This window comes from Perognathus longimembris, chromosome 9 (genome assembly GCF_023159225.1).
Source record: "Perognathus longimembris pacificus isolate PPM17 chromosome 9, ASM2315922v1, whole genome shotgun sequence".
NCBI classification, from domain to species: domain Eukaryota; kingdom Metazoa; phylum Chordata; class Mammalia; order Rodentia; family Heteromyidae; genus Perognathus; species Perognathus longimembris.
Window position 1 is genome coordinate 59,927,215 of NC_063169.1, and position 24,857 is coordinate 59,952,071.

The 24,857-nt window shown below is 36.8% G+C and overlaps 1 protein-coding gene across 5 annotated transcripts in view; it reads right to left on the reverse strand.

Annotated features, from left to right (window-relative positions):
* The window catches only part of Shprh (SNF2 histone linker PHD RING helicase), an 80,288-nt gene that overhangs the window by 27,262 nt on the left and 28,169 nt on the right, over positions 1 to 24,857 (reverse strand). For 3 of the 5 annotated variants that reach the window (XM_048354243.1, XM_048354245.1, XM_048354247.1), the window contains 15 exons: positions 24,462 to 24,554; positions 23,087 to 23,194; positions 21,915 to 22,057; positions 20,710 to 20,883; positions 20,352 to 20,414; positions 19,222 to 19,447; positions 16,844 to 16,987; positions 14,871 to 14,972; positions 13,567 to 13,638; positions 12,665 to 12,853; positions 7,476 to 7,568; positions 6,539 to 6,625; positions 5,729 to 5,907; positions 2,545 to 2,625; positions 591 to 1,581 (listed from right to left, as the gene is read on the reverse strand). In XM_048354243.1, coding sequence (XP_048210200.1) covers positions 1,485 to 1,581; positions 2,545 to 2,625; positions 5,729 to 5,907; positions 6,539 to 6,625; positions 7,476 to 7,568; positions 12,665 to 12,853; positions 13,567 to 13,638; positions 14,871 to 14,972; positions 16,844 to 16,987; positions 19,222 to 19,447; positions 20,352 to 20,414; positions 20,710 to 20,883; positions 21,915 to 22,057; positions 23,087 to 23,194; positions 24,462 to 24,554 — 1,851 coding nt within the window. In that variant the 3' untranslated portion in view covers positions 591 to 1,484. Of the gene's footprint in view, positions 1 to 590; positions 1,582 to 2,544; positions 2,626 to 5,728; positions 5,908 to 6,538; positions 6,626 to 7,475; positions 7,569 to 12,664; positions 12,854 to 12,967; positions 13,451 to 13,550; positions 13,639 to 14,870; positions 14,973 to 16,843; positions 16,988 to 19,221; positions 19,448 to 20,351; positions 20,415 to 20,709; positions 20,884 to 21,914; positions 22,058 to 23,086; positions 23,195 to 24,461; positions 24,555 to 24,857 lie in introns of those variants that run through there. The other 2 variants (XM_048354244.1, XM_048354246.1) reach the window with 2 other exon arrangements.

Consider the following 24,857-nt stretch of genomic DNA (forward strand, 5'->3'; position numbering starts at 1 on the left):
CAGCCTGGCATGTGACTTAATGAAAGTATGTGAGATCTGGAGTCAGGGGCCCGGGCTCCATTGTTTATTTGCTACATGGCAATACAAGCTTTTCAGACTTTCTGAACCTTAGTCCTTTATCTTAACAGGAATGATAGTAACTACCTGTACTTCACAGGATTGTTGGGAAAATCAAACACATGAATGTATGGAAAGCTCTTTATAATATGTAAAGAGCTATTAATAAAAATAATTATGTTTAATTTCATATAAAACAATCAATACATATATACTATCAACTGAAGAATAAGCACCCAACACTGTGTTTGCTTCAGTCGAATTATATCACCTATAAACCTGGAAGAAAGGTAAGAAAATGCACCTCAGCTAAGCACCAAAGCCTCCTGGATGAAGGAGATCCAGGGACCAAACCAATTACAGTTTTCTGGGCAGGTAAGTTGGAGTTAATGAGTCCTGAGGGTTATTTAAAACTCTGAAAGCTCATAGGAAATAAGGACATCTGTACTACATCACACAGGACACAACAGCTACTTCATAGCAAATTCAAAGTCCATTCATTCTTCACAGAAGAATAAACAATTTGTTTTAAAAAAATCTTTTATAATCATTTGCTGAGAAAACACAACTTTCTCTTGTGCTAAAGATCAAATACTAGTCCTTAAGTAAGAGCAGAGTGAAATGAACCAACAACCTATCATAATATGGTATTAGTGAAATGTCTAGCTACACAGAATGTGCAAAAGCATATAATCCAAAACATCGGTACAATAATGATAAAAGCAACATTCCCCACCATATGCCTAGGATTAAACACCTGAACACTGCAATATTTACAAATATATCAATATTAGATCATATAAAATAAAGAGAGCAGTTGATAACTGTAAGATGTTAATACACTCTAAAATGCTATTTCTAGCTAACTACTTAATACATAATAGAAAAGGAAAAAGTTGTGTCTCTATATTTAGTAGCAGGATGCAGAGACGTAACTAACATTCATGTTAGCAGCTGTATTACTGCAGAGTTACTATAAATGGTGGTGTGGTTTAAACTTATGTAAACAGGAGTTATTATACTTCGCCATTTACTTATAATATTCCTGACACAATATTGTGTCGTCTGTTAGAGATACTATTGGTCCTTCCATAATTAGATTTATATTCCTTGAGTAGAGCAGGTCATATAAAACTACTTTATTTTTTCTCATTCCAACTCTTTTTACAAGTGATCTTATCAAAAGAAAAGTATCCAAAGACCCATAACCTCTTTTCATTTCCTTGGCTTCATCAGATAGATATTCTTTGGAACAAAAATAAATGTCTTACTAGCAGTGTAAGTTAAAAATCATTATAGATCTTTTGAAAACAGCATACTGCAAAGGGCTTAATAAGTACTAGGCCAGTGTATAACCAAAAAAGGAACAGTGTTTATTGAATTTTTTATTTAAACCTGCAGCATTGCTAATACGGCGTTCACTGTGTTCACTCGAGCTCTTCAGTGTCTCTGGTAAACAGGTCTGCCAGATCGGCTACAGTCAGCACAGAGGCCTCGGAATGCTTCCCGGATGAGTTCGTGTGACTGCAGGGGTTCCCAAGTGGCCACATCAGAAATGCAAAGGCGTCAGTGGTTATATTAAATAAAACACAAGTATATGCTCTGACTGTTGGTTGTAACTGGGCCATAAGAAACTCCAGAAGAAAGCAGCTGCTAAGACTATTACTTTTAAACATCAAAACTAGTGAAGACTTCTTAGGCCTTATCATAAAATGCCTTTTCTCTTAAGAAAGACAAAGAGGAAGAAAAAAAAGAGTCCTGGACTACTACTGCTAAGGCTCTAACTTTACAGTTGACCTTCTTTCCATCTAAAGCTCAAGGCTAAAGAGAAGTGCAGTGGCTTTTCTGCAATTTAATTTAGGCAGATTAAATAAAAATCACTGAGGGCTCTTACAAGCGGCAACCAGAACACAAGCCTTTGTGTTTTATTTAGGTGGAAAGTGAGGGCAGTTATTTTTCCTTTCCGTATACCACCAGTGGAAGGAACTTTGTTTTCCATGGCCTCTCTGCTATGATACCACCTCTGGAACCTAGTCCCTTCTAAGAGGCAACCATCTCTTCCAGGTATCTTCCAATCCTACCTCCAAAGCCATACTTTCAAAGTTAAGACTGTTTGGTTTCTGCTTCTATTTTGCCTTTTTAATTGGCTTCAAAGACATCAAAAAAGTGTTATAATTCAGATATTCTTGTTTATACCTGACTAACAAGTAAGAGGTGATAGAAGCTCAATAGAAGCTTAATTTTACACATCAGGCTTTGGCTTAGGTAAAGCATAATGCATGTGCTACTTAAGTAATCCAATGTGGCAAAGAAGGGTCAGAGAGCTAAAATATGCTTACATGATACAACCTCATACAATGCATTAATGGGTCAATATGGCAACATGTTACTTCTTGTGTTAAAGTATGTTTATTATCCCTTTTTGTTGTCATGTAGGTGAAGAAACTCCAAATGTACTCAAACGCAGAGGAGCAGAGCTTTACCTACCTTCTCTCCGCAGTTTTCAGCATTGTCTGCATTCGCTCTTCTATTGTGGCTTTAATTAAGAATCTGTGTACAATTGTAGGTCTAGAATGTACATAAGAATTATAAATTTGAAAACCTCAAATAAATAGAAACTGACCTCACACATTCACTGCTAATTCACAGGTCATCTGGTGCCCACTTGTGGTGGTGCATGGATGTGTGGACAGTGAATAGAACTACTGATCCCCATGGACTAACCTTCTCATTCATGAGGGGAGACAGAAATCAGTTGCATGTAGTGATAAGGCCGTGAGGAGCCAAAACAGAAGTTAATGGGAATGTGATCAATAAGTGAAGGAAGAAAAGGGCCAGCTTCCAAAAGACAAAACAGCATATATGTGCATGCAGTTGGGAAGAGAATGTGCTGGCTAGCATGTTCAAGGGGCTGAAGGCCAGCACAGCAGAAGTGTGCTGTAGAAGAGGAACAGAGAGGTTGGAGAAGCAGGCAGAACAGACACTGCTGGAACAGGAACTTATTATGGTTATACTGGAAAACACTCAGGGGTTAATGACTGGTGACTTGATGTAACACTGCTTCAGAAATCCCTTTGGCTGCCGTGAAGGTAGAGAGGCCTTCCTATTTATTATTAAAGGCAACCTAGGCCTGCTGTTACGTAAACACCAACCTCCGCACTTTAGGGCTGGGTCCTCTATCTTCTTGTCCACACAAACACTGACCCAGCATTTTCCGGTGCCCATCCTTAGCTCATTTCTAATGGATCATGCACCATTTTTAAAAGGGGAGAAAAAAAAATCCCTTCCTTTGTTTGACTCATCTCTACAGGAACACTTCTTTTCCTAGTTGTGTGACTATGAACAAGTTACCTAGTATCTGCTATGTAGGTGTTCTAACACTTAGGGATGCACAAAGCTCCACTCTTTCTTACAGGCAGTTGCTACTGTTGATCTTCATGCCAATACTATCTTGCAGCAGACAACACGGCTGCTCATGCTACACATGCCCCTTTCCTTGGCTTGACCTTTACTGGTCACCTCTGCTGATCTCTTCCTTTCTCTCAGAGCCTTTTAACTTTGGTGTGCCTTGGGGTTTCATTCTTTGCTTTCTTCTCTTTGTCATCTAGGCCAAAGCCCATGTGCTATCTACTCACATCTAATTTCAGGCATGTCCACAGACAATAAACTATATCCAGAACCTGGCCACTTTTCACCAGGTGCCACAAGTCAGGTCATCTGCTCTCACTACTGCTCTCCTTTGCTCTTTTTCACTTCTGGCACCAACACAACACTCAGAATGCTTCTTTGAAATTGTACACTCGATTGCGACATTCCCCTGCTTAGAGCCTTCCAGTGGCTCCCTATCTCATCCAGGGCACACGTAATGTCCTCAGGGTGGCCTCCTGAGGCCAATGTAATCCTCCTTTCCCCAAACCCTTGGGTTCATTTCTTCCTTCTCTCCTGGCTTACTTAAGAGACTCTAGCTCAACATTAAGAAACTCTATTACTCAACATACCCAGTGAGTTCCTAACTTACAGCCTTCACAGTGCATGCAGTGTCTGCTTAACATTCTTTCCCAAGATATCTGCATGACTCGCTTTTATGTCTCTTTAAGGCTTTGTTTTGTGACCTCAACAAGACCTTCCACCCCAGCCACTGCATTCTTTTTCCTCCTCACTGTGTTCTGCCTCTTAAGCTCTTAACATCCAGTATCTGATTCTGTTTATTGCTTATCAGTTAAACTAGAATGCAGGTTCCCCGAGGGCATGCATCTATGACAGTGCCTGCCAGAGAGGATTTCAGTAAAAATCTATTCAATGAAGTATGTAAGGTCTGATGTAGGCAGACTAAGGTGATGTACTTAGATAAAGTAGCCATCTGGAAGACATAAGATTGGCCCATCACAGAGGAGAAAAAGTTACCTACTATGGAAAAATGGAAAGGATAGTTGGACAGGCTAATTGGATTTTTAGACTTGTAGCTTTAAATGTCATTGATTACTCTTTTAGAAAAATACTAGTAAAGAACTCAGTGCTTAAAAGCACACCACAAGTGAGCAACAGCCACAGAATCTAAAACTATTTACTAGTCAAGCTGCTTTGCTATATTATAGTTTGATAGTCTTTTTTTTTTTTTTTTTTTTTTTTTTTGCCAGTCCTGGGGCTTGGACTCTGAGCCTGAGCACTGTCCCTGGCTTCTTTTTGCTCAAGGCTAGCACTCTAACACTTGAGCCACTTCTGGCTGTTTCCTATATATGTGGTGCTGGGGAATCGAACCCAGGGCTTCGTGTATACAAGGCGAGCACTCTTGCCACTAGGCCATATTCCCAGCCTGAACTTGTCTTTTTTCTGCTTTAATTCTTTATTTGCTATGCCTACTTAGCAGTCCATAATTCTAAACCTGACATGACATGGAAGATCTTATTTCTTTTTTTTTTTTGGCCAGTCCTGGGGCTTGGACTCAGGGCCTGAGCACTGTCCCTGGCTTCTTTTTGCTCAAGGCTAGCACTCTGCCACTTGAGCCACAGCGCCACTTCTGGCCATTTTCTGTATATGTGGTGCTGGGGAATTGAACCCAGGGCCTCATGAATACGAGGCAGGCACTCTAGCCACTAGGCCATATCCCCAGCCCGTTATTTCTACCATTTATTTGCTCACAGTCTAGCAAATCTAAACCCTTTACACTCCCTGGAAACTTCATGCTGCTATCACCCATGTTGTTGCATATTATATGTTCTCTCTTTGGCTATCTGAATACCTCTGTCTAGTCTGACTTTGAAGTAATTATCAATGAGGGTCTAGGGATGGACTAAAGTGGTAGAGCAAATCCCTTGCAAGTGCACGAGCCCAAGTTCAAACCCCAGTACTGCCAAAAAGTAAAGTACAGGTTGAGTATCTCTAGTGCAAAAAGTTGAAACTTTCTGAACATAGATCTGGTATTCCAAGTAATTTCTACACCATACTTGGAGCCCTGAAGAATAATGTGTACCATTACCTTCAGGCTCTATATACATGGGACATAAATAAATGCTATGCCTATACTTGGGTTTCATCTCTGAGGTTTCTTATTATCTATATGCAAATGTTTTAAAATCTGAAACACTGCTGGTCCCAAACATTACAGAGAGGTTAAATGCTGATTTGTTTATAAAACCTGAGCAAAGTGACTGCTGCCATTGGCACTGCTTACTTGGTCTGTCCAATCCGGTGCACCCTCCCAATGGCCTGAAGCTCATGAGCAGGGTTCAGGATGGGCTCCACCAAGAGAACATGAGTTGCTTCAATGATAGTTAATCCATTAGAACCCGTGTGCAGGGGCAGCAGCAAAATATTGATTTGGGGATCATATTTAAATGCTGATAAGTTCTCCTAAAAAACAAAGACACATTTTGATTTTAGCTGGATCAGTTAAAATAAGAACAGTATATTACAGTTCACTTAAAAGATACCAATGGTAACAATGAGGTCACCAGGACATGTAACAATGAAGCAGGCTAGAGGTAAAACTGCCAATTCTAGAAAATGGAAACTTGAGGCTTGTCTTTAATTGCTAGGAAAAGTACCATATAAGCCCTCTTGATTTTATAATCATTAAGACAATCACAGGAAAGATTCATGTAATGCATGAAAATCTACATGAGCATAGAGGGGGAAAAGAAAAATATGCTACATATTTATTTGGGTGCGTGCGTGTGTGTGTGTGTATTCCCTAGTGTATCTGGTCCTTGTGCTGAGTGAGTTTGGTGTGAAGTTCTATAGCTTGATACAGTCTATAATCCCAGGGATAAAAGTCTACCTTAAAAGGTGTATCACAAGAAGGATCTCTGGTGATAAGATTAAAAAAATAGTCCCCTTAAAGGAATTCAAGCCCTGATTATAGGACTCACTACATAAGAACTCAAACCCTGACTACAGGACTCACTACATAAGACAATTAATGTTAAGTAAGGCAGTTTGCAACTAAATCCATGAGAGACCACAGAGCCAAGTCTTGACATACCTGAAATGTCTTAACCCGGCCAATCTGTGCAAATTCCATGTTATTGTCCGTGAGAGCTTTTGAGATAATATCTAACACATCTTGCCACTAGAACACAAAAAACATAAATCATTTTTATTTAACACAGCTTCTGTCCAAGAGTATTTGAGAAGACACTGTCACAACAATTTTTATACCTGAAAGTTAAATAATGGAAACAAAAATAAAACTGTTACATGTAGAACTATTAATATCATTTAGATTTTTAGTAAAACGGTATTTTTTTCTTTTTGCATTGAATTCTGGATGAAAGGGCAAAAATTGAGCAATTTTGACAAGTGAATTAAGACAAATATTAGAAAACAAAGCGTGAACTCTTTAATGGATGTACTTATCTTTCTATACTTAAAAATTATAGTTTTACTCAATACTTTAGTCTGTGGATTTCCTTAAACAATTTAATTCATTTGTAAAGAGACTTTTAAGGTTATTGATTCCAGCTTTTACTATAGTAAGATAAGAAAATCCCTAAAATAAGGAAATATAATTATAAGGGTTACTTTGTTTAGTACCATTACATTTTTCTAGAAATAATTCTATCTCAAGGATATGGAAAAGAAACTAGCAGCAATTCTAAATCTTTTTTTTTTTTGGCCAGTCCTGGGCCTTGGACTCAGGGCCTGAGCACTGTCCCTGGCTTCTTCCCGCTCAAGGCTAGCACTCTGCCACTTGAGCCACAGCGCCGCTTCTGGCCGTTTTCTGTATATGTGGTGCTGGGGAATCGAACCTAGGGCCTCATGTATCCGAGGCAGGCACTCTTGCCACTAGGCTATATCCCCAGCCCCAGCAATTCTAAATCTTAACTACAATGGTAAGCAGTGTAAACTGGCTTTCAGCTATGAGCCTGTTAGACAGAAAATCAGTCTGAGTTAGAAGTGGGATGAAACACTGCTCATACCGTTGAGAAAACAAGTGCTTTGGCTCCTGGGTCTCGCAGCTGTATTTTCATCAGAGTTCGGATCACTGCTTCTACTTTGGTAGAATGGCTGCCCTTTGAACACAGAGAAAAATACTTCAGTATCAAGTGAAAACTAGTTAGAAATGGAAAGAAAACAATAGTATAAATCATTTAAAAAATTTTTTTTAATTTTAATTTTTTTTTGCCAGTCCTGGGCCTTGGACTCAGGGCCTGAGCACTGTCCCTGGCTTCTTTTTGCTCAAGGCTAGCACTCTGCCACTTGAGTCACAGCGCCACTCCTGGCCATTTTCTGTATATGTGGTGCTGGGGAATCGAACCCAGGGCTTCAAGTATACGAGGCAAGCGCTCTTGCCACTAGGCCATATCCCCAGCCCTAAATCATTTTTTAATCATCAAAACAAATCTATATTAAAAGCAATTAGCAGGTACATATACGTTGTTACTTTTTATTTGCTGTGAATTTTCTTTAGCCCTTGATTTTAGATGCTATGGAACATACACCCATAAAATGGAATATAAAGCACACCAAAGGAGCAACATAGTCATAACACATTAAAAAAATTTTAGTTAAGTTGCTGAGTTTTAGAGTTCCAGAAATTTGTTATACTAGAGAAGCAGAATGTCTACTCAAAAACCTCCACTTACTCTTACTTACATCAGATATTATAAAGTTAGAAATGCTAAGGTTACAATGAACTGGAACTTGAATACTGTGCAGAGAGTGAAGGATCCAATCAATGAAAAACATCTGTTTGTAATGGCATGACCAAGGACACAACCGAAGTACAGAAGTACAAATGCTGTCTACTTACGCCAAGGCAGGTTCATACAAAGCTAACCACTTCAAAGAATGGTGTTTTTATTCACCTTTTATAAACATTCTGCTATAAGATTATGAACATGAGACAGTATTTGAAAAGTAGAGAAAATGGTAAAGATTCATCAGCTCCAAAGGCTAACAAAAGGTATTTCTTATGAAGTTTGTCTCAGAAGTCATCCAATATGTAATTCATGGTCAGAAAAGCCATGTAGGTTCTTATTTTCTCTGGCAGGTACAATTGATTTCATCACAGAGTTATGTCTGTAAGGAACAATGTGATCTGCAGATGCAGGTTTTGTTGCAAAATTCTAAGAACCTAAACTCTTGGTTAACAAATTGTTGAATGTGTTTAAAGGACAGAAAACCTGTCCCTGGCCCTAAATATTTAGCATACTGAAAAAAAATTAGTGATAATGCAATCAAGTAGTATCTGATATATATCTGATATTTCCCTCCCCTCCAGGATAAAACTATTTTACCAATGCAATAGTAGAATAGGGAGATGAAGTAGTTTTCTTGAGGGGAGGGGATGGAGGACAATGAGAACAATGAGAATAGAAGTCTTTGTGTATGGTGTAGAAAGATGTGCTGGCTTCACCTTTTTCTGTCACATCCAATGTTGTCTGAGGGATCTGCTGAGACCCCTTGTTTAGGGAAGGAAGCAAAGAGGGGAGGATGGAAGGTTTCCTTCCAGCAGCAAAGGGCTAGCTACATGCACTTGGTTTATAGAAATAAAACAAAAATAGTGCTCAAAAGGTATCATGGCTTAGTATTTTTCTTTGGTGACTTCTCAATAAAAGTGAATACTGGGAAATAATTTGAATGAAGGTATGCCAATCCATGGAACCAAGAATGTGTTGTTCACTGTACACCTTTGTCTCCAGTTTAGTTCTTATGTCACCCTGTAATTTATACATATATATATATATATACATATGGAACAAACATATATAATATATAAATATATAGTATATGTTGTATCACATATATACATCATATGTCATATGAGTGTGCGTGTGTATTTTTTACTCATTTCACTGCACACTATTTAGCATTCCTATGGTCTTGCTTAGCTCCATAAATAAAATCAAGGAAGGGATGGAGTGGTGGCTGAGTTTTAAAGAACTTCAGAGAAAAGTCAACCAAATAAAGTTGACATTGAAATGAAGCTAGCTTAAAAAAAATGTTCCAATTGACTGGGGTGCTTGAAATATTCTGTGAAAGGTCATACTTAAATCGCATAACTGGGATTACATTCCTTTTTCCAGGACATCAATCATTCTACTTGGTTGTCTATGGTAAACGGTATTTCTATTTTTATATTGCATAGACTCTACCTATGTTTTCTGGATATGGAAGATATGTTTACAATTAGATATCACATTTATTTGCATCTAAAGGCTTTTGGACGTTTAATGGAAACACATTTGCCATTCTTCATCCATTCCTATGTGTACTGAGTGTCTATTAGGGCAGGCATTGCTCCACTCGTTAAGGAGACAGAAGTGAGTAAATACAGACCTGTCTCATGAGTAATGTCTCCAGATTTTGATAGAGTTTAAACTTTATAAATGGTTATGCTTTTCATAAAGCAATGCACAGTTTGTTCCTGAAGTCTCTACTGTGCTTTGAATTTATTGTATATTATGCTATTAGTAGTTAAGAATTATAAATGTATGTGAACAGAAATTATTTTTTCAATAACTTATATGAAGTCATGATGTACTTAAAGAACATACATTGCATTCTAAATTTACCAGTTAATGTTTATGTACAACTCATATACAAGATTTAATATATATCTTATATGTTTATATAGTCACTTGCAGATTCACTAAACTATTTTATGCCTACTTTAAACTTCATCAGTGTCATGTTTTTCTATCCAGATATATTGAAAGTGTATATATATTTATAAATATATATACACATATATATTTCACTGAATGTTTCACCTATTTCCCAAACAAGTTTTATCATTCTTCCTCTAATTTTTCTTATTGCTTCTTCTCACATTTGTGTGAGAATATGTCTTATGCAGAGATCTTACTGTCAGTAGGCTTGTTTGTTGAAAGCCTTTGTGTGGTGCTTTGGTTGTGGGGAGGAAAAGGGCTGTTTTGCTAGCTGTAGCTATGTAGAATGTTTGTTCTGGACAGAAAGTTCTTAGACATAAGAATCTTGTCCACTGTAGCATCAGCCTTTCTACTGTCAAAAATGCTTTTGATGAAATCTAGCCAGACACAAGACACAGGGAACATGTCATGTGGGGTCTATGTTCTGCCAGGAGACCTACTTCACCATCCCAAATGCCTGGCAGTTGTCAAGACTTGCAAGGGGAATTTTGTTTACTCTATGAAATGCTCAGGAAGTTCCAAAGTTCACTTTGGAACACTGTCACACTATTAAGGAAGATTTGATCTTTAAGTGGATTTACCAAGAGGAGATTTTTAAATTTCTGTAATTACCAGAATTCCTTACATTATGAAATTTCTAATTTCTAAAAACACCACTCGAAAAAGCCAACAAAGATGCTTTAAGGAGAAAAGTGACAGACACTGGGCAGACATGTGACAGAAGTCAGAAGAGGTAACAGGTAGCAAGAGACAGAAGTAGCAAACACAAATGTGAAAGGAAGCATGAGAAAAATCAGAGGAAGAGTGATTAGGCTTGTTTGGAAAATGGGTGCAACATTCTGTCAAAAGTATAACAAATGGGAAATGTAATTACATATCCATCTGTAGTAAAAAGAAATTAGTACCTCCAGTGAAATTTATAATCTTATGGCTTTTTTAATATGATGCTTTAAATCATTTATGTGTTCATCAAAAGCCATGACAGGCAAGGAGAGCAAAATAAAAAGTATTTCAACACTGACACCCCTATTCCAACAGGACAGTGAATGTAACTGTTCTGTGTGTCTAGGAAAGATGCCATAAAATGAGCAGGTGTTTGGGTTTCATGGGCTCAATGACTCAGTTTCACAGAGGCTGTGCTGTTTACTAGGAGCTAGCTAGCATAATCCCTTCCTCAACCTCACTGCCTAAAGCCTGACACAGCAGTTCTGCCTCACTGCTGGTTCCTTGTACTGTGAAGAATGCTTTCACCATTTAAGGCTGAGCTCTCTCTTCCTAGCAATGAACACTACTTGTAGTTCCTAGGATGGCTGCAGCTAGAGGAAGAAGAAGAGACAGAAGAGAGAGAGAACTAAGGAAATCCTCGGGAAAGAGAGAGAAATATAGGATTGGGAAGCAAGTGGAAGGGGGACTGGGTAGTGACCACCAAAGTGAGAAGAAACTACCAAAACCCAGAAGAAAAAGGGATTCGTGAAGAAGCTTCTCCTTCTTGCTGGAGAGTTAGTACTACCATTCTCTAAATCATTCCTTTTGCATGTTACTGTGGTACTAGGGTTTGGTAACCAGGGTCTTACATGGGCTAGGCAGGGCTTCTATCCCTCGAACCTCTCTACCCTTGAAATGAATCCTTCAGGCCATAAGTACCACTATATTATACTGATTTGACTTTTGTAAATCTGGTAAGAAAAACTAAGAAGTATATTTATAAAAGACAAGGAACAATGACATTCTTGGACAGAAAGTCCAATTGTGGATAGTGTTTGTATTTCCAATAAGAGATTTCTTTACGATTCTGAATGAAGCAAGGGAAAAATAAGGAAGATAAACTTTAAAATATTACTTTGAACTCTCAGTCCATGGAATTTCTTTTAACAGTCTTCATTAATGTCAGCAACTAGCTATTTTTTCTTTCAATTTTATTGGAAACATCTTTTCCTTTGAAATCCAAAGTTGAACTGAGAATGAAAGCTTTCTTTGAGTAAATGTCTAACTTAACCAGAATCTAATTTAACCAGAAGAGATGACAGGGAAGGGGAATTTCTTTTCACCCAGTGGGCATGGCTATCTCCAGCCACCTAGGAGAAAGCTCTGCCCCACCCCCAAAGGAAAAGCTAACAGTGAAGCTGAAGCATCAGTGTTTCCTTCCTTCCTTCCTTCCTTCCTTCCTTCCTTCCTTTCCTCCCTCCCTCCCTCTTTTTTTTTTTTTTTTGGCCAGTCTTGGGGCTTGGGCCTCAGGGCTTGAGCACTGTCCCTGGCTTCTTTTTGCTCAAGGCTAGCTAGCACTCTACCTCTTGAGCCACTACACCACTTCTGGCTCTTTCTGTGAGAAATTGAACCCAGGGCTTCATGCATGCTAGGCAAGCACTATACCACTAAGCCACATCCCCAGCCCACATTAGTGCATTTCTAGACCACAGTGGTCTCTCCAGATTCACTGTGCCAATTTTGTTCTAATTTTAATATGTGCCTTTTACAGTGCATTAATGATGTGTTACCTTCACTGGGATATCTTCCTCCTGGTTTGCTCTCTCTGAGGTGAAGACATAGGAGATTTCTTTGTGTGATGTGGTCTGGCGGCAGATAGCACACTTGATGGAGCTCTTATGAGATCCCACACTGTACTGCTCGATGATGATAGACGTGCACTCATTACAGAAGCAGTGCCCACAGGTTAGCACTGCCCACTAGAAAAGAAAACAAAGAAGGAGCTTCATTAAGTGCTTTTTAAGACAAGCATAATGAAAAGGGGAAAATGACCCGATCTCACTTCTTCAGTAAATCTATATGTGTTTCTTCAAACTTCTGTCATTATATTAATCTGGAAAAGTTACTTGAAAACAATCGTTCTTGAAAATATATTCAAAATTACTCATCTTTAATAAAGATAGTCATTCTGGAATAACTCACTCACCCATTACATAAGAACCTGAGCCCGAGGCCCAGCCCCTTTTGCTTTTTAGTTACTGTTCAGATAGGGATTTTTGTCGGATAATATTCTGGACCAGGATCATACTTATGCTTCTCTGTAGAGATAGGATTACAGACATGCAACATCATGCCCAGTTTATTGGTTGTGCTAAAGTATCAGCTGGCTGAGAACTATGATCCTCGTGAGCTATGCCAAATAGTTGGGATGACAGGCATTTGGTCTGGAGTCTCCCCTTTAAGATCAAAGGTAATACTTGTTATTCATACACAATTATGAGAAAAGTGAGGGAGGGAGAGAGGTCAGTAGAAAGAAATAAATGAGAAAGGGAGAGGGAGAGGGAGAGAGAGAGAGAAGAGAGAGGAGAGAGAGGAGATCTCGAGAGAAGAGAGAAAGGGAGGGAGAGGGAGAGGGAGGGAGAGAGAGAGAGAGAGAGAGAGAGAGACAGAGAGAGAGAGGAGATTAATTTACCTGCTTTCCCAACTGTCGAGCACAGATAGGACATGGTTCTGGATTAACACCTCCTGATGTTTTGTCTTGAGACTACGCAAAAAAAAAGAGTGCAAAAATAAATCAGTTTACATTTAAAACCTGATACATGCCTCATAACATTAATAAAAGTAACTGTTGGTAGTTGCTATTTAAATGATCACTGCAATGACATATACTTTATATATTACCTAATACTATTATTCCCAAGATTTACAAATGAATCTATTCAAGGTATGAACTAAACGTAGAAAAATGTCAGTTGATTTAAGCAAAAGTCCCTCGCATACACATAAAAAGGGATATTCTGATGTTGTTGGGTGTCTGTGTAATTAGGTCATGTTTGTTTAAATATGTGATATTTTGGCTAGTTCTCTGAAGTATGGAAAAATCCTATGAAAGTTCACTCTGCCGACCTCCTTCATGCAGCTAATCACAAATTTTAGTTCTGTATAAGCTGTGAATGCTATTCAATAGTACGATTGCTTTAAACAATATTCCTTTCTATTTGCTTATATAGTTAATCTTTTTAAATTCCCTTTATTCTATCGTTTAGTTCTGTCCTTCAATCTGGGATAAATTTTCTTTAATCCAAAGAATTTCTTTTAATGTTCATTGTAGTGTGAATTCTTTGTAAGGATGAATTCTTTGAGTTTTTATCTGGAAAGATTTTATTTCACTTTTTGTCACCTGAAAATATTTTTAGGTAGACGTGTCTTTTTTAACTAGTTAGTTCTAGTAAGGTACCCTTACAAACTGATGAAATATAAATTTGTCACTAAAATGGAATCATCTTTGTCAATAACCCATTCATTTATTTACTAATGTCTGATATAATGCATTACTCACAATTGAGAAAATGCATTAATTTTCAAACTAGTTTTATTATCCTATCTTCTGATTCTGATTAACTTTACAAACACATTTCAATTTCTAATAGCAAATATAAAAAGATATATTCTGTATAAATAAGAAAATGTGTATATTGATATTTGCTTGAAGGTATGTAATAACACATATTCCTCAAGGCTTTGAAATACAGTCTAATCTACTAACACAGTTATTTTACTAGGTAATGCATGTCCTTCAAATCACCTGTGGAAGTTAAAGTTTCTGCAGATTATCTTTTATGATCTTTGTATTTACTACAGACATGGCTAGTGCTTTGGCTCATGTAACTAACAAAACCAAAATATATATACTATTAAACTACGAATTATAGTGCTGATATTTTCAATGGAAGGAATTACTACAGTAGTTTATAATAACAGTATGAAAAACAATACCTTCTCCAAATTAGTTAGGTAAAGAAGCTGCCCAAGTTTTTTCTGAAGCTGTGATGTAGCAACAGCTTTATCATTCAGTAGTTTTATACGATTTTGTTCTACCTAAAAACAAATAACAGAAAGTCATTTTTTATTCTCTCTTAGGTGGTTCAACTATATAACAGATACACAATGCTGTTTGAAGAAAATCCACTTATATGTTAAAATTCAAATTTGCACATTGCTACTAGATAAATTTTTATAGAACTTTTTGCTTTATAGAAGACAAAATTCAATGCAGTTTTTTTGAAAGAAATATCCCTATATAACTGAAGCCAGTTAAAAACCAGCTCAAATTCTATTTATATGTTATTTTCCAGTAACGTATTCATGTTACAAAGAAAAACTAAATGATACGGTCCTTTGTTCAGTGATTTTAGGAAACTCAGGATCGATGTTCTTACTCTCTTCCCCTTCTGACTAGAATATACACAGAAAATTTAATAAGAGGATTTTTTAAGGGGTGCATTGCTAGGGATTAAATATGGAATTTATTTTTAAAACAAAACAATCATGTTCATTGCAGCACTATTTACCATAGCTAACATATGGAACCAACCCAGATGCCCCTCAGTAGATGAAAGGATCAAGAAATTGTGGCACATATACAAAATGGAATTCTATGTTTCCATCAGAAAGAATGACATTGTCCTATTTGCAAAGAAATGGAAAGACTTGGAAAAAAAAATCATACTGAGCCAAGTGAGTCACACCCAAAGAAATACAGACTGTGTGGTTTCCCTCATTGATAATAATTAGTATATGTCTAGGATAGTCTTGGCAGAAGATCACAATAGCTCAATAGCAATGGACATATGATCATATAAGATGAAGCTAAGTGAAATGAACTCCAAGTTATGAAAACAAGTGGTTTATCATTTTTTTTAACATACTATGTGAAATTATTTCTTTCATCTTTTATCTTTTATCTTCCCTATGGATTAGCCTCTGTTGTCACTGTATTTGATTTTGGTACCCTAGGTATTATATATGTGTTTGTCTGAATTAGGTAAGGGAAGAGAAGGGGAACAACAAAATGGTAAGAGATGAACCAATGCAATAACAATGCTTACAAGACACTATATTGTAAACTAACTGTACAACTTGGGGGAAGGGAACGGGGGAGGAGGGAAAGTGGGAGAAAAATGAGGGAGGACATAACAAGTTTGACAAGAAATGTACTCACTACCTTCTGTATATGTAACTGTAATTCCTCTGTATGTCACCTTGATAATAAAAATTAAAATGAAAAAAAAAACCCTACTGAACATTCATATTTAAGTGAGAGGGCATAGAATGAAACCTTAATTATTTATTTCTAAATTACAGTCTCAAAGCTTTATAGAAAGAAATGCATTTTGTGGTAGAACACAAAATGAAAATTGGGTAAGAAGACCTTATAATTCCAGCTACATGATAATTTAAGATCAGGAGGACCATGATTTGAGGCCAGGCTGGGCAGAAAAGCCTATAAGATTCTATCTCAAAGAAAGAGGCTGGGCATGGTGGTTCACGTGCATTCCAACTACTGAGGGAAGTAAAAAAAAAAAAAAAAAAAAAATAGGAGGGCTGTGGCCCGGACACATACCCAGGAAGGTGTGTCACAGTGGTGAGCTGACCAAGGCAAGGTCTTGAGTTTAAACTTCGATACTGTGTGTGTGGTATAGTCAAAAATAAAGAATCTCTATAGGATCAGCACACAGATGTACCAGAAAGAGATGAATATAAAACTTGGAGAGAAACAAAATACACCAAAACTGCTGAAAGCAAGCATATCAGATATGAAATTGTTTTTGACTATTTTAACAAACAAAAGCAATTTTATATGGCTCAGTCCATGAACAGAAATTTACAGAGCCTTGGCTCTGCATCTTCTGCGGGGCTTGGATTTCTGTGACATCAGTTATGTGGTCTGCAGTTCACTGGTGATTCACCTCAAATGGTTCAATGATGTGATGAACTGGTGGATTTGGCTTTGGCTCCTTGGGATGTCGCACTCTTAGTCGTTCTGTAGCCATTGCAAGTTCATCAACAGCAGACACACGGTTCCTTAGTGTCATCCAATATTCATGAAGCAACTGAAGGAAGAGATGAAGAGTGATAAAGCACAAGATTAAAACTGTTCAAACCACTAAGACTACCATGAGCAAAAGACTTAATAAGCTCTTCAGTTTCTCATTGTCTAACAAATAAGCAATTCTTCAGATCTTTAGTATAAGGAAGTATGAGTGAATCATCTCCATCAAATATGTCCTCTTCAGATTCTCAGAAAAGGATGTCCAAAGATTTCTTAGTGAGGCCAACATCTATAAATTAACTGTGTTCTGTTTAAAGATATTTTAACACTTTTACATATTAATAAATAATATTAAAAACAAAATATAAAGTATGGTAATGAAGATGCTCAAACATGCAACTGAGTGCCTATCATGCATTTTAAGAAAAAGAATGAAAGAAACTCCATGGAAATCTCTAATTCTGTCATTTACTGTCCTTCTACATTCCTCCTGCAATGCCAACATTTATTTATTTATTCTTCCACATTTTTCACGGGAGAATACAGACAAATATCCTTAATAATTTGGGCATATAAACTTTGTAAATTAAAAACTAAGCCAGAAGTATAAAATTTTTTATATGCTTGCTTCATTTACATTACATTTTGAGATAGATCCTGACTTGTGTGTAACCAGCTGCTCATTCATTTTCTTTTCTGTGAAAGGGTTCAGCTTGCAAAGGGATGATGGAAAAATGCACAAATGTCTGGAAGAATTACATAATGAGCATCATCTAGATATGGAACAGGTAGTCAAACTGAGCCAGAAGAAAGAATACAGAGGCAGGTAAACACTACAGAATACCATCTTCTTCTGTGTTAGTGCACTTTGCATTCATAATAATTTGCAAGGACAAAACTGCTATGATGAATGACTTCAAATTTATAAATGTATCATTCCCAATTTACCCAATGTATGAACTGATATTTCGAATATCCTGTTTGGAACAAAAATTGTTATCCTGCTTTAAACAGTAAGAACTTCAGATTAAAAAAAGAATACATGGAAATATAACATGATAAAACAAAGACTTTCCCCTTCCCTTAACTATCTTACATGAAAAGTGGATAATATCCAGGACAGTCCTAGCAGAAGATTACAATAGCTCAATCGCTATATCCATATGAACACTAAGATGATGCTAAGCGAAATAAACTCCAAGTTCTGGAAACAAGTGATTTATCATTGTTGTTCTTTTCAACATACCATGTGAAATTATGCCCTTTTTCTTTCCCGTGGTTTTACCCTTGATATCACTGTAACTGATTTTAGTACCCTGGATATTGTATACATGTGTATTGGAACTAGGGAATGGAAAGGGAATACCAAAATCAAGAGACAAAGGATAAAAAGACAAACCAGTGCAACAGCAATATTTACAAAACTATTTGGTGTAAGCCAACTGTACAACTCATGGGAATGGGGGAATGGGGAGGTGGGGGAAAAATGAGGGAGGAGGTAACAAGTTGGATAAGAAATGTACTCACTGCCTTATGCATGAAACTGTAACCCTTCTGTACAACACTTTAACAATAAAGAAATGAAAAAAAAGAAATTCAAGATAAAGAAGAATTCAAAATTAATAAATTCTGGAATGCCATATCAAAGTGAAGAGTTACAATGCAAATGGATCCTTAAAGTATAAAAATAAAGGGCTAACTTGCCCTCTACTTCTGGTAATGTGGCCTTGCTGCTTGAGAAATGTTTACTATGCTCCCCAACCCATTTATTTATTTGTTTGTCTACTTAGCCTGGGATGGCCACAAACTCGCTATGCAGTCCATGTCGGCCTCAAAACCTCAGTCCTCCTGCCTCAGCTTCCGAGTTCTGGAATTACAGGTATAAAATACCATAGCACCCAATTGTTCTCTAATCTTCAAATTTGATGTTGCCATTTGGTTGTTATTTATGAGAACATAAGCAGAACACAAACAAAACCACAATTCAAGTCTAGTTTCATAAAGGAGCAGGGTAAGATTAAGCAAAGAACTTAAAGCACACAGCTAACCAACAGCCTTCGTATAAGTACCAGTTTAATAATGGTCATCTTTTATTAAATAAATAGAATTTGTTAAATAGTGTTATATTTACTAGTCTTTACTAAAAGAAATACAGTTTGGGGAAAAAGAAATTATGACCCTTCAAATTTCTAAAGCAGATTTAGAAAAACTTGGGAGAATGAGAAAGGAAGGTGGCAATTAAAATGAATGTACAGGAAAAGAACTTTAAATATGGGGAAGTCTAAAATATTCTACCTTATATTCCTTCTTCCATGCTTCAAAGAGATCCATTGCAGCACTTCCTTCATCAATGAATTCAGCATCAAACCTATGGGATCTTGCAAATGACAGTATTGCTTTCATGGATCGCTCTGTTTCACTAATGGCCCACAGGCCCCGTGTGGTAGTAGGGGCTCGATCATCTACCAATCCTTCTTCATCTTCAATCATCTCCTCAAATATAGCAGTCTGACCTTTGACCCTGAAAACATACCAGAACAAAACTGTCATTGGGGAGCAACGCACAGTCAGTGAGTGATCCGGCTGAACCAATTCAACAGCAAGGTCATTACAACTTTCAGTGTCATGACTCTAAGATCATGGTTGTGGTGCTTTGGAACTAATAACAGTAAATTTAAAAATGGACAAATAAAATTATCAAGTGTTTCTTGAGAGTAATCTGAGATAAAAATTATACCCACAAATTCCAGACTATAAGTCTCAATGTGGGAATTGAAATGTAACTGCCACTATCACTAACCATGAAAAAAGAAAAAAGAAGTTGAAAGGTCCACAGTACAATTTGAAAGTTGTATTTCTGTCATAATACACTGTCAATCCCTCCTTTTGGGGCAATTAGAACTTAGTGTGTTCTTCATTTCCATGTCTGTTCATCAATGACAGTTCTGCTAATGACATGGTTATATGTACACACTATTTTAATCTTAGTGAAAGGGTGAACAAAAGTTCAAGAAAGGGTATTAATTATTAATAATGAGGAAAAAGGAGGGCTAACACTTTCTACAGGATACTGTATTTTAAAGACTTTGTAAACAGCTATGTGTATATTTAAATTTAATATTGGTAAAATCGCAATGAAGAAAGAGTTGTTAGGTAATTTAATTTACTCACTTCAGTGGGCAGGGATTGGAGCTAAAATCCATCAGACCCTTGAGTTTGAAACCTTATCATTCTCAAATGACTCTAAGAATATTAAAGAGGTAACTTCTGCATAAGAAACCAGACTGTGTTAAAATATCAATTGCCAAAGGTTTACTGAATTGAATCAAAGAAAAAAATAATCACCACAGTGGAAAATAGTCTTAGGATCAAACACAAGTCTTTCAAAATTTCCTTCATGAGCAATAATCAAATATAGAACTTACGTGTTATAAAATAGCTTTGACTCATACTCTGTGAACAATTCATCTGCTTTACAAAAGACACAGCTGAAAAAGAAATATAAAATATTCATAAACACAAAGCGATCTTATGCTTTCTAAAAGCAAATTAGTGTTTTATCCTTCACTTTTTTTCTTTAAGATATGCCATTTTAGAAAAAAGAATTACATGGTTTCCAAATAGAAGGTCCTTGAATTGTGTTATTATTAATAATATATCTCTTTCTACTCCACTCATGAAAATAAAAAATGCTTTATCTATGAGCTATTATTTCTTCTCTCAGTTCAGTTGTAGCTCAATGGGATGATGTCACTTTACTCCACGGTTTCTTCAGCTACCTACCAGTTGAGAGGAAGTCTGGCTGGTCGCAAGTGGCAGATTGTTGCAGACTCAATAACATCACGAGACGGAGGTTTCTCCAGATTTTTAACAGCTTCTCTTACAAGCTTCTGGCATTTATTTAGCTCTTCCATTTGTGTTGCAAGTAAGAACTGAAGACCTCTGCAGTCACGGAACCTGATTGCCATCGCCAGCACCGCACACAACACAAAGAGAAGCATTCAAAGGTCAATTCCTCAAATTCAGAAAATGGTGGCTAACCAAAAAATGAAACTATGAGCTACATTTACTATTTTGGTGAGCTTTCCTTTAGAGTGGATTCAATGATTACTAGTTGTAAAAGTATAGCAAAACTCAGCTGACTATTAGATACCAAACGTGCTTGACAATTCTATGCTCAGGAACTAAAAAGAGTAAGTAAACAGAATATCCCTGCTATTGTTAAAGAATCTTCCTTTTATAAGGCTAAATGACCACTGACAGTTCCTCTGACATTCTTGCTCTATATGGAGAGATGACTACAGGAATGAACACTAAGAAGAGAAGTGGTCAAGAGTCATATTTCCTGTTACAAAGAGTGTGAGTAATTAATTTTAATTGAGCATTTATTATATGCCAGGTACTTTGCCAAGCATGCTTCTTGTATGGCTTCAATTCTATTGTACTTTTGGAATAAAGTGTAACAAATAAAGACACATAAGGCCTAAAATTATATGAGTTATGAGGCAGGGTTAAGAGTTAAACTCAGGGGCTGGGGATACGGCTTAGTGGCAAGAGTGCCTGCCTCATATACATGAGGCCCTGGGTTCAATTCCCCAGCACCACATATACAGAAAATGGCCAGAACTGGCGCTGTGGCTCAAGTGGCAGAGTGCTAGCCTTGAGCAAAAAGAAGCCAGGGACAGTGCTCAGGCTCAGAGTCCAAGCCCCAGGACTGGCCAAAAAAAAAAAAAAAGTTAAACTCAAACATGGTCTGAGGAAAGAAGGCTAAAGAAATGTACTCATGGGCTTATAAAGGAAACTATAGAAAAATGAAAAAACTAGAATCATAAAGATAATTTGTTATATACATTGCCTTACTGAAATATAAAACTCTGATGCCTGAAACTACACTGTGTTCTGATAGTGAATGGCATCTTCTAATACCAAATGGCCTGAACATGGAAGTCATTACTCACAGCTTATACTATTTTGAACTGTTTTCTTACTTTTCTGACATAGAAAGCTTGTCAGTTTGTTGTTTGTAGTTGCTGGTTATTTCATTTCGCACTCGCTGTACAAGTTCTTCATCATTGGAAAATTCTGTTGCTCTGTGGATTACATTGAGCCACCAGGGAGAATTAGAACGAATCTGTAAGGAGAAGAGTTTAATGATTATTACGTTGTTTCAGTATTCACTATGATTTCATCACTGGGAAAGTGATGTGAAAAATTCAAAGTAACCAATAAATGCTATTTTCTAAGGGATTATAAAACAGGGGAGATAATATATATAATATGCACACATTGATGAAATACTCATTTGCATACATAATTAAAGGTAGCAATTGTTTTTCTGCAATCCTGCATGGATGAGAATTTACATAATGGCAGAAGGAAGCTGTATTAAAAACATAGTTCACAAAAATGATGATTACTCTGCATGTGGTAAGGTCACAGAAGACATTGGTCTAAATGAATAAATAAAATTCTATGTCCGACTATGTAAATTAATAAATGAGGGAGAATAAAAATGTGGAAATGTGGAAAATTGATAAAAAATTTAAAAGTACAATCATGTTTATATAGTCTTTCCTTTAGACTTTTCTACTGTCATAACAGAGAAACTTAAGAAAAGACTAATGAATGGCATACAGTTCACTAATGTTCTAACATCTTAAAAGATTTTGCAGGGCTGGGAATATGTCCTAGTGTTAGAGTGCTTGCCTTGCATACATGAAGCCCTGGGTTTGATTCCCCAGCACCACATATATAGGAAAAGCCAGAAGTGGCGCTATGGCTCGAGGTAGAGTGCTAGCCTTGAGTAAAAAGAAGCCAGGGACACTGTTCAGGCCCTGAGTCCCAAGACCGGGGACTGGTAAAAAAAAAAAAAAAAAGAAAAGAAAAAAGAAAAAAAGATTTTGCGAACACATACGTTTAAGACAATAGTTTATAGAAGCCTTTACATTCTCCAAAACACAACCTGTTATAAACTCAAGGTAAACCCACTGTAGCATAAAAGAAATGAAACAGAACCTCAACAGTGACTAATCTATGCATCTGATCCCTCACCAAGAAACACTGCTAACTATAAATAAGCTTGTATGAAGCCAGAGGCAATGTACCAGGTGAGTACGAATCACATTGGCTGGGCAGACAAACACTGGGTTGTGGGATGTACCTTTCTTTGGAGCTCTCGGATGGTCTGCTGAACAGGCTGTAAGGCTTGCTGAGCTTCAGCAACTTCTGTATTGCACTTGGTCATGTAGTGCTCTCGCAGCTGTTTGGCCTGTGTTGAGATAGAAAATAAAGATCAACTTCTACTCTAAGACTAGATAGGTGAACCACAATGTGATCATTTCAAGTACTTAAAATTACTTGAATTAAATACTTTCAACAACACAAATGAGCCTTGAAGGTTTCATACTAAATAAAACAAGCCAAGCACAGAAAGACAAATATTGTGTGATCTCTCACTAATACGTAGAATCTAAAAAAGTAAAAGTCACAGATAAAAAATAGAATGATTGTTACCAGGTACTACAGAGACCGAAGGTATGAGTAAAGGATACAATTTCATCATCATTTAGTTACTAACAATTTGTTGCTGAAAATAAATTTTAGGTGTTCATTCTAAAAACTCAAGTATGTGAGGTAATGGGGATAGATTATTTAGCCTGATTTAGACATTCCATGTTTATCTTTATCAAAACATGCATAACCAGTTGTACTTGGACATACATGGCAGGCAGGAGTATCCTAAGTTCAAAGTTACCCTGGTCTACATAATAACAATTTCAAGGTCAGCTTGTATTACACAGTGAGAAGATCTCAAAACAAAACAAAACAAAAAAACCCAAATACCAAAAAAAACATGTTGTATACCATAAACATATGCACTTTTACCAATTAAAGTATCTGATTTAAATACAGTGTAGTCAAAAGTTGTGCATGCTATGCATTCATACTGTAATTTGTTGATTCAAATAAAGGCTCTACTTCCAGGTACAATATACTTCAAAAATATCTACTCTTGTTTTAATGTTCTCACAAAAAGGCAAAAATCTCTGGAAGAACTATAATAATAATGTACAGTGAAAAAATTTAGAGTAACACCCTTTTAAAAGCAACACTGTAGAGGAAAGGTTTTGAGAGTAATGCTTGAGAAAATTTGAGTTTATTTACTAGCTTAAATAATATATAGAAGGGTGGAGAAATTATAACCCTTCGTATATTCCCTAAACTGTATCTCTTGTAGATCTGCCATAAGATCAACCACCTTTTAGTTTGTTATCATTGCTTTATGTACAATAAATAATTATCATGTAACATGCTGATAAGCAGATCTGACAAAATAATACAGAGTAGGCCATATTACGGAGTAGACTATTCTCTACATCCAGAATTACCATAGCAAAGTTTGGAACATCAAAGGAACAGAAAAACATGGTTGCACTGCTTTAAATGGTATGTGCCCTATAGTTAAAATATCAACTATGTAGGGTATAATGTTTGAAAAAACAAACTCACAGACAGAATGAATAGACAGTAATTACCTCTTCCTCAAGTCTGCCATCTCGCAAGGTAGGAGGTATCCCTGGGTGCTTGGCCATTAAGAGTTCCATCAAATTATGTGTAGCATGAAGTCTCTACCAATGCACAAAAAGTAAAACATGATAAGTAGTGCAGTGGATTCTCAAGAAAATGTATGGTGCAGGGAGCATTTATCCCACATCAAAATCATAACAACAAATGCTTTGTAATTGTAATGTAATGAGTAGTTGGGACAAGTTGAGCCTAAAGGTTGGGAATGAGCTGCAACTGAAGACTTTAGAGGAAAAGAAAAAAACCTGACATTTTATATCCCTGTTACATTCCCCCCGCCCCTCAGCTCCCATATATTCCTCCAAATACCCTTCATATCCTAAAGTGATCATGTAAGTCCCACAATT